Source organism: Anopheles merus, chromosome X (assembly GCF_017562075.2).
Source record: "Anopheles merus strain MAF chromosome X, AmerM5.1, whole genome shotgun sequence".
NCBI classification, from domain to species: Eukaryota; Metazoa; Arthropoda; class Insecta; order Diptera; family Culicidae; genus Anopheles; species Anopheles merus.
In genome coordinates this window covers 1,786,294-1,796,293 of record NC_054081.1, presented here as the reverse complement: position 1 = coordinate 1,796,293, position 10,000 = coordinate 1,786,294, and the positions used below count along the sequence as shown (strand labels likewise).

Genomic DNA, 10,000 nt, shown 5'->3' with positions numbered 1-10,000 from the left:
GATGTGGGCGCATTCAGTGAGCGGAGGTGTGGCTGTGTGAGGGTGTCTTGCTTCAGCAATTAAGGGCCTGCGAGTGAGCGAAACGAAGATTTAACCATCTCGAACACACACACACACACACCTTCGATCACAAAGCGCATGCAAGAACGGGGGGGGTGGTGTGCGTTGTGTGTATACTTTTTTTTTCGCAAAATGGTTGAGTTTTTTTGGTGTACACAAACACAGAGCCACGTGCACAAGGCCCGGACTGCATCTGTATCGGGATGCATCCCAGTTAACACCACGGTACAGATCAGTCAATTGATGGTGAAAGGGAGAGAGAGAAAAGAGAGAAAGAGAGAGTAGTAGGAGAGAGAAAGAGAGGCAGGAAGTGAGCAAAAAAAAACAACAACAACCACTAGGAAAACATGAGTATAATCGGGGTTTTTCGTGCAATCAACATTATTTTTCGTCGGTGTTGGATTAATTTAGTGTATAGTTTTGACCGTAGACAGACAGACAGCGGCGACAGCGCAGCAACAACAGCAAAAAAAAGAGCAAAAAAAAGACAAGAAAAAGAAAACCGAAACAGCGCCGCTGTGTTAATCATTTACTAATTAAGCCGATTTATTAAGTAAACACGACACATACGGACACACACGCACACACATACACACGTACATGGGAAAGAGTTGTGTGGGTGGCGTGGGTGGTGGGAGGAGGATTGCGCACGGTGCACAACCAATTTGTGGCAGGAGAGCATGCATCCTTTTGGGAGGTGAAGGTCCAAAGGGGGTGGTTGGGAGTTGGTAACCCGCCGGACCCCCCCCACTATGGTTGAGTAGAACACATCCTTTGTATGATCAGGAGTGAGAGAAGCGAGAGAGAGAAAGAGTACCTCAAAGCGCAATTAAACACACACACACACACATACACGCAAATGCATTTATCTCTTTCTCGCTCTCTCGCTCTCTTTTGCTGTCGGTAAAAGGATGCTGTTGACACTTGTGTGGGGCGCACACACACACACTCTTGACACATACACACATGCACAAACATGGAGAAAGAGAGATAGAGAGAGAGAGAGAGAGAGAGAGAGAGAAGGAAGAGGAGGCAGCATAAAACACGCGTAGCTGTATATGGCTCTGTTTGTGTCCGTGTGTGCGTGCGTGTATATGTGTGTGTGTGTGTGTGCGTGTGTGTGACTGAACGACGAACACGACGAATATCCTATCTTTTAAGAAGTAAACTATATGATGGAGTACCTTTTTATCTAGTTTTGTAAGACAAAGCGAACGATACTATTTGCTAGGAAACACGAATATTATAACTATGGCAGAAAAAAAAACAAACAAAATAACAAGAAACAAACACACCGACACAGATTGCTAAAAACATAAAAACATACCACCACCAGTACCAGCCGCGAAATGCAAAAATATAATTAAAAAAAATACACACACACTTAAACCGAATATTACAACTAATAGATGAAACAACAACTATCAAAACAGGAAAGGGGGTGGTGGGAGTAAAAGAATAGGAAAGGCTCACACACACATAAGCGCGAAATAGTGGAACGAGATTGACACCAACTCCGCTTGCGAGAAGCTTTCGAGCAAGGAATGCTCCTTCGGTCGTTTAAAAGTTAGTTTTTGAACAACTTTTTTTTCTATAATTTATTATAAAATTTCCAACAATAGCACAATCAACTTTCTCCATTCCTCTTCTCTATGCAATCAGTCTTTCTTTTTGTCGTTGTTTATTTGTTTGTGCAGGCATTGCCAATTCATGTTGCATTTATGTAGAAAGGTAAAAATGTGAAGAGGAAGACGAAAACAAAGACGAGCGATACAGTCGAAAGGTAGGACGTAAACGTAAGGATGGAAATTGTTCAAGAAGGCGACGATAGCGTAGTGTGTATGTGTGTGTGTGTGTGTGTGGGACGAACGAGAATAAATAGAAATGCCTCACACAAACAGGAAACAAACACAAAAAGAACGATTCAAGCGTATGTGTGTGAGAGTGGCTTCCAAGGCCGTGGTTTCCAAACATTACACCCCTACCCGACCCACTTCCCACTTCGGTTAGCAGCGAAATAGATATGGAACAATGTGGAAATAAACAATCAATTATATGTGTTAAAAATCTTACCCCAGTTTGTGTTGATGAGGAGGTTCACCTATATTTTTTCTTCATTTTTTTTTGGTTTTGGTCTTCCGAAAATGTTTGTTGAGCGTCGGCTGTGTATATGGTAAGATGGTTAACAGGAAAAGAATTTACAAACTGTACAGTACAATCTGTTGAAAGACGTAGATGCAGATAGCTGATTGGTCATCTAGAAAGATTGGTTATCGCACTAACATCGCCTAATTCCTTCGTGCATACCGTATTTCTAATGATCTCGACATCTTATTCGGCGCTACAACCGCTTTGCGGTCTTGGCCTGCCTCAGGAGTGTCCGAAACCGCTCACGGTCTTGCGCCTTCGTCTGCTACCACTAATCCCGGCCTTAATGGCGGACGCCTCCACACCGTCTTGCCACCTCAATTTGGGCCTATCACACCTCCTCTGTCCTTGTGGACGGCCTAAAAAGACTCTACGGCCCGGGTTCGTCCGTTTCCATGCGCACAACATGGCCAGCTCACCGGAGCCTGGCGAGCTTGATACGCTGTACGACAGTGAGGTCGCCGTACATCTCGTATAGCTCGTCGTTATAACGGCTCCTCCACTGTCCTTCTACACATACGGGGCCAAGTATCCAGAGAATCTTCCTCTCAAACGCGGCTAAGAGGGTTTCGTCAGTATTGGACAGTGTCCATGTCTCAGAGGCTCAAGAGTACCGGTAGAATATAGGTGCTATATAGTCCGTCGCGACAGGTTCTTTGAGGGGAACTGATTTCTCAGAAATCAGTAGAAAGACCGGTTGGCAGCCAGCGTCCTTGCGTGCAACTCAACTACAATGCTATTGTCGTTGTTGACCTTTGACCCGAGATGATCTTTGATATCTGTACGTCACGCCTACGTAAGTTTAAATTTGTTGTTGGTAGGGTCGCTGATGTTGCCACCATCAGTTTGGTCTTTGCCTCGTTTATCTACAATCCGAGTTTCGATCCGTTGGTAGATTTAGGTTTAGGTAGGAGAGCCGCAGACCAATGATATCTATATCATCAGCGTATGCCAGGATCTGGATTGACTTATAGAAGATGGTTCTCGTAGTCTCCACCTTCGAGTCGCGGATGGCCCTTTCTAGCACCAAGAAACCCATGGCAAGTGACGTTGGTCATAGTCATTCTTACTAGCCTTATTAGATTGGCCGGGATTCCAAAAGAGATCATAGCGTCGTATAGTTTTACCCTGGCTATGCTATCATATGCGGCTTTGAAGTCAATGAAGAGATGGTATGTGTCGTGTCTGTATTCAACCATCTTCTCCAAGATCTGCCGCATGGTGAAGATCAGTGCTTTATTTTCCGTTTCAGAATCCTCTTTGATAGTCTCCGACTATCTCTTCAACGTGCGGGCCAAAACGATCCTGAAGGATCAGGGAGAATATTTTATAGACAGTATTCAACACCGTAATACTCCTGTAGTTGTCCAACCTGTCTCCATTTTTGTATATGGGGTAGATGATGCCGAGATTCCAATCACAAGGCATCGATTCGCTTTTCCCACACCTCAATAACAATTTGATGAATCTCGTTTTCTAGTCGTGCACCTCCATTCTTGACCAGTTCAGCTGCATTTCCTTCGGTCCCGTGCAGTTTGTTATTTTTCAGCCGACGGATAGCCTTTCGTGTTTCATGTATGCTTGGTAGCAGTAGCATGACGCTACCTGCTAGTGGCGCTTCTCGCTATTCATTAACCTGATTGTTGAGTAATTCGTCAAAGTACTGAGTCCACCGTGAGAGGACCTTTGGCTGGTTACTAACCAGATCTCCATCCTTGTTGCGACAGCGGGTTACCTTAGGTACAACGTTGTTTCGGTGACCTGCCATCGCTTGGTAAAACTTTCGTGTTGGTCCGTTTTCCTCTTCCCGTGCATGTTTCTTGGAGCGATGTTCTCGTTTCTCTGCGCGCCTGATCCGTGTGTATTCCTCTGCGCGTGCCCGCGTTCGATGCCGTTGCTGCATTGCTCGGTATGCATTATTCTTACGTTCGGTCACTTGCCTGCATTCTTCGTCGAACCAGCCAGATGTGGTGTTGCCACGACGCGGTGGGAGTATATTTGTTGCACAGTTTATTGTGTTGTTATGCACAGTCGCCCAAGCCAGGATATATGGCGGCACATGTTACCATTCTGCACGAGGACGAGGACGTGTCGGAATGGGAGTTGGATGGGAGAGTCTGTATTATCTCTCCAGGGGCTTCGGGTCCCATGCCATGATACAACTGTCTTCTGTTGTGTAAACACTCCACTAGCTCATCGGACCTCCTGTGGACTAAAATTGAAAGTATCGTAAGGCGTCATCCAACAATTACGTAACGCAAAAATTGCAAATTTGCAACCCTCATCCCCAAAAGCCGCCGAACACTGAGTGATATTAAAACAAAATTTAACAGAAAAAGGAATTAAAACAAACGCATCGACACAAAGCATCGCCTACGATTTGCAGGGGGAGTGATTCCGTGGTTCGTTTTTGTTTCTTTATTTTTGTCTTCGTTAGTAAAATTGCATTTTAAACTACTACGATTTGATGACTGACTTCGTGTGATAGAGTGTGTGTGTGTGTGTGTGTGTGTGTGTGTGTGTGTGTGTGAGGGTTCGCGTGTTGTACTGGGCCAGGGAGCGAAACGTCGCATCCGTAACAACAAGACACACACACACACGGTAATTATTATTAGAAGTATATATAAAGCCAAAAAGAGTGTGTGTGTGTGTGGGATGTGCCTAGCGCGGTTTTTGTGTATCTAGAACTTTTGTTATTTGTTTTTACTGTTCGTTTACGTTCGTTTATTCTACAACAGCGTTCATTTCAAACGTCTCTCTAATGCCGAGTGTGTGTGTGAGAGCTGTGAAAGGTGGTTGCGTGCGCGTGTGTTAGTGCCTTTCGTAAACGCACTAACGTTTCGTTTTAAAGTGGTTCGCGTGTTTTATCTATTTAATTGTTTTTTTTTTTTTTTTGGTTGGTTCATACAGTAAAATTACCGCTACGCCTTTTCCGATTGTTTTCTTCAAACGACCTTAGAATTATTATTTGTTCCCGTAAGTTGTGAAGATGTATTTACTTTCTCGTTCGTTTCTTTTCCCACTCTCCTCTCCTCTCTCGTTTTCTTCTCGTATTAATTATTTGTCGCGTTCTTCCCCGCCTCCCGCACGTTCGAACGGTTTGAATAAGAAGTTTTCCTTTTGTATGCAAACGGTGCGCGGTTAGTGTGAGTAACTTTAAATCTCCTCCCGTCCCCCTTCAATTCCCTAGTTTTTCATCCTCCGTCTCCGTTTTAAAAAGATCCATTATCTAACACGATAGAACAACACAACAAAAAACCCGTTTCCCCCCCCCCCCCCCCCATCCGCGGAAAAAGCGGAAACGATGGGATGGGGGGGGGGGGAAACAAAAATGCAACGTCCGCCCACCAACCTCACGCACCAGGCCCGGGTCGCGTTCGGGTGTGCGGAGAGGGGATGGCTGCGAGCCTGGCCCGTGTATGTGTGTGTGTGTCGGTGTGCGCTCTCGTGAACGATTTCGGGACCAACTGCACACTACCACACTACTACTATTACTACTGCTACTACCTATCGCTAAACCAGAAGACGCTACGTGTAACTTGCCGTACTTGAGGAGTTGAGGTTTTATTTTTATTTTTATTTTTTTTATCGTGCTTTCCCACTGCCTCGGAACGCTTGGTTCGCGGTTGAACGGTACACTACCTGAGCTACTACACCACAGCGCCGGTTTTTCGACAAACAGCTCCCGACAATTCCCGTGCGTGCGTTCTTAACCTATCGTCTATATCGTCTATATAAAAATTATTTAAAAAAAATAAAAACAACAGCAACACGTGCCAGTAGCTCCTGCTTTGCTTGGAGCGCCTGCCAGGTATGCAACGCGCACTCCGAGCTCCGTGTTTGCTTCGTGAGCCAGGAGCTTGCAAACGCCTGCCGTTGCGGCAAGCGCACACGGCGCGGATTGCATACGAACAGGCGCACAGGAGGTGCCGCTCTAGCGCTAATGTGTTAAGGTGAATGTTTGGTTTGGTTTAGTATTGAGCAGGCGTTGTTTAAAGTAAGCTAGCTGTGCACTATCTGCCAGGCAAATTGCTGCTTTGCCACCTACTTGGTAAGTGCTAGGCGCGGTGAGGTTTCGACGCAACAACGCGAACGTGGTGACGATCTACTCTGTGACGAACACGCGGTCCTTGTTCAGAGCGGCTGGAAGTGGTGGCTAATGCTCTACCTGCACACTAAACTAATTCCGTTACTATGCATTCCTTTTCTGCATGTGTGTGTGTATGTATTGGGTTATTATGTGTGCGATAAGAATCTTTCCATCTCGAAAAGCGCAAACTACGCCAGGGCTCTGGAAAACTGGTTTGCTTCGTAGTCGAGCGCTCGAGCGGATGGAGTGTCTGTGTCTATGTGTGTGTCTGTGTGTGTGTCTGTGTGTGTGTCTGGGTCTGTGTCTGTGTGAGTGTCCCTCTTAATGTTCCTCCAAACTTCTAATGTGTCCTCCGATTGTTTACTTCTTCCTTTCGCGGTGAGCAAAAACCAAACCTCTTTAAGGATATGTGTGCGTTTTCCTATCTCACTCGTTCTCTCTTAGTGTCCCCGTGAGTTCTCACTCTCTCTCTCTCTCTCTCTCTCTCTCTCTCTCTCTTTTTTCTCTATCTCATTAGCACCGGACTTGAAGGCAACCCGGATGACACAGCTCCACACTACAGCTAAGAAGGTGTGCGCGCGCTTCTCTACTTTGACCACACTGTGTGGGTGTGTGTTTTTTTGTGTTTTGTGTCCTTTTACCTCAATCCACCAATAGGAACTACACGCGTCAGCATCTAATGCAGAAGAAAATAGCGCCCCTCGCCCCTCGCACGCCCGCGCTCGTCGTCATTATTGTTACACTGGAGAGGCACGCTTGGTAAGAGATGGAAGGGGGCGTCGTCGTGTTTATGTTCGTTTGTTTGCTTGTCTGTGGGATGCGATTTAGCGTGGGTGTAGCAGCATTTCCTCCTTCTCCTCCCCTCCCCTTTACACAGGCACACCGGTCCGGTCCTTGATCTTGCCCAGCACGCTGGAATGCATCCGGCTGTAGCCGCCGCTGCTGTGCGACTTGGTCAGACCGACGGTGAGCTGGCCGGGACCGTCGGCACCGCCCGTGCCGACCCCACCGCCACCACCCCCACCGACACCGGTCAGATAGAGGCCACTGGATTGGCGCACGAGCTGGTACGCGCTCGTCGCCGTGGTCATGTGGCCACCGCCCCCATTGCCGCCGGCGGCGAAGAACGCTGGCTCGCTGCTGCTGCCTGCCCCGTTGGGCGCCACTCCTCCGCCCGCTGCCGCGCCGTCCTTCGCCCGCTCCTCCTCCAGCCGGGCCTGGTGCTTGGCGAGCAGCTCCAGCTCGGCATCGATCGCCCGGAACTGCCAGGTCCAGTTCGCCCGGTACAGGAACGGCCGGTGATCGAACCGGTTGTCGTCCGGGCTGTACGACTCCGCGTGGTACGAAGGCGTCAGCACCGTCATCTTGTGCCGGTTGATCGCGTAGCAGCGGAAGAAGTGCTTCACCCGGTCGGCCACCTCCCTCGGGCTGCGGTTGCCGTCGGCGACGGCCGCCGCCGCCAGCTTGCAGAACATGCTGAACGGGCCGCAGAACGCCTGCTTGCGCAGCCGGCCGAACTCGCTCAGCTCCTGGTAGGTCAGCCCCATGTCCTCCTCGTCCGTCTGGGCGATCGCGCCGTCGACGAGCGGTTCCAGCTCGGCGGTCGGCGGGGCCGCCACTATCTCCGCCACGATCGGCAGCCCGAACTCGACCTGCGCGTAGGCGAGGAAGCGGCGCAGATCCATCTTGGAGATGCCCCCGATCGGGTTGACGTCCGCCGACGAGCAATCGTACTTGGTCATGTACCCCCTCAGCGCTTCGTCCACGTTGGCCGACCCGAGCACGAGCAGACCGCCCGGCCGCTGTCTCACCCACAGCATCAGCTGCGCGAACAGGTACGCCAGCACCATGCGCGTCCGGGCCTGGATGTTCTGCAGGGCCAGGTTTTGGCGGGGACAGCCGCCGGCCGCCCGGAAGCGCGGTCGCATGCCCGTCGCCAGCTGGAAGATGCCGAGCAGCGCGCTGACCGCCCCGTCGATGCCAATGTCCTGGTGGGAGCTGCCGATCTGCGCTGCCAGCGCGGCCGCCCGCTGGCGCGTCTCGCGGCTCGAGTTTTCCGTGCCCATGTAGCAGGTGAAGAGCAGCCGGCCGCACAGCTCGGCCGCGCTCGCCGGCACGTACTCCGGGTCGGCCAGTATCTTGCGGCAGTCGTCCCGCACCTGCCGGTCGCCCTGCCCGATCGCTTCCACCACCAGCCGGCACATCGAGTGCACGATGATGGCGGTGCTGCTCGAGTCGACGCCGCCGCTGAGCGGCAGGAAGAAGCCGCCCTGCCCCGACCGGCGCAGATAGTCCCACAGCCAGCAGGCCGGCCCGAGCGCGATCTCCTCCTCCGGCCGGTGGTACACCCACTCGCCGAGCGGGCTGCTCGCCGGCGTCCCCGGATGGTCCCGGTCCGAGGCGGCCAACTCCAGCTGCAGCTGGACGCGCGGGTAGGCCGGGGCCGAGGCGGCGACCGAGCTGCGGGAGCGCAGCGCCCCCCGGTACGCCCGGATGTCGTGCAGGTCGAACGAGCCCACCGTCACCTCCACCTCGCTCAGCGCGAACTGCCGGCCGCGGGCGATGATCGACCCGTTCAGCGCTATCGCCGAGCAGCCGTTGAAGTACACCCGCTGCCCGTCGCAGCCGCGCATGTTGCTGAACAGGTAGGCGCCGCCCGCCTTGTAGCTCGCGTTGCGTATCAGATCGGCCGTGATGTGCGCCTTCCTCAGCTGCATGTAGCTGCCCGAGCCGTTCACGATGATCTCGACGCCGGCGAGCGACATGTCGATGTGCTTGCTGCGCGGGTTCCACAGCTCCTCGCAGATCTCGTACCCGAGGCAGGTGTCGAGCGTCGCAATCACCGCATCGCCGATCGGTGCCGTCTCCTGTCCGAGCGCCTGCGCGGCGAACCGCGGCAGCTGGTACTCCTCCGTCTGGCGCTCCTTCGTCCACGGCGAGAACCAGCGCGTCTCGCGATAGTTGCCATCGTCGCACATCGTCATCTTCGGCCGGATCAGCACGACGCGCCCGTTGTGGAACGCGACGCGACAGTTGTACGCAACGTTCCGGTGCTGCACCGGCATGCCCACGTCGATCAGCATGCCGGGCGGGCAGCAGGGCGACTGTATGATCTCGACCAGCGCCTCCCAGCAGTGCATGTACGTGTCCGGCTCGTGGAAGTGGTCCTCGCAGCTGTACCCGCTGCAAATAGGAGTGCGGCAGCCGTTACAGAAAGTGCCGTTACGGTCGCGTTACCACCGATACTCACCTAACCTCCAGTTCCGGCCCCGTACGGTAGGTGGCGCCATTGGCGGCGGCCAGCCTGATCGATAGCAGGATGCGCTCGACGTTTCCCTCAAAGTCCATCGCCCACTGGTTGAGGGTGGCCACTGCCACCTGCACCGTGTGTCCCATCGTGCGGCGTGCCTTCTTGGAGTGCTGCGAACAAAGGGAATAGAGAGAGAGAGAGAGAGAGAGAGAGAGAGAGAAAGAGAGAAACAAATGGAGGAAAATTAGAACCAGGCTCCAGAAGTACCAAAAAAACCAACGCTAACGCTTTCGGAAACCCCTCGTAACGCTACGTAACCGCCTACACGTTACCTGCGCGTTAGTGCGACTGCTGCTGCTGTCTCCCTGGTGCTCCATTTCGGACGCGCCACACGGACCTGAGTGAGACCTTGGAGCGCCGAGATTTATTATGTAAACGACACACAAACACAC

General features: G+C 51.8%; 2 protein-coding genes across 4 annotated transcripts in view; one reads left to right on the top strand and one right to left on the bottom strand.

The window, feature by feature from the left end:
- LOC121588428 (transcriptional regulator ovo-like) overlaps positions 1 to 1,935 on the top strand; it is a 30,139-nt gene extending 28,204 nt beyond the window's left edge. For both annotated transcript variants that reach the window (XM_041906346.1, XM_041906335.1), the window contains exon 4: positions 1 to 1,935. This exon is cut by the window's left edge and continues 2,819 nt beyond it. The gene's annotated coding sequence lies outside the window, so the exon portion shown is untranslated.
- A 3,829-nt stretch (positions 1,936 to 5,764) lies between these two features.
- LOC121603689 (glutamine-dependent NAD(+) synthetase) overlaps positions 5,765 to 10,000 on the bottom strand; it is a 37,926-nt gene continuing 33,690 nt past the window's right edge. The window contains exons 1-3 of one of the 2 annotated variants that reach the window (XM_041932791.1): positions 9,881 to 9,994; positions 9,549 to 9,718; positions 5,765 to 9,481 (exon numbers count right to left, since the gene is read on the bottom strand). In XM_041932791.1, coding sequence (XP_041788725.1) covers positions 7,168 to 9,481; positions 9,549 to 9,718; positions 9,881 to 9,925 — 2,529 coding nt within the window. In that variant the 5' untranslated portion in view covers positions 9,926 to 9,994 and the 3' untranslated portion in view covers positions 5,765 to 7,167. Of the gene's footprint in view, positions 9,482 to 9,548; positions 9,719 to 9,880; positions 9,995 to 10,000 lie in introns of those variants that run through there. The other variant, XM_041932799.1, reaches the window with a different exon arrangement.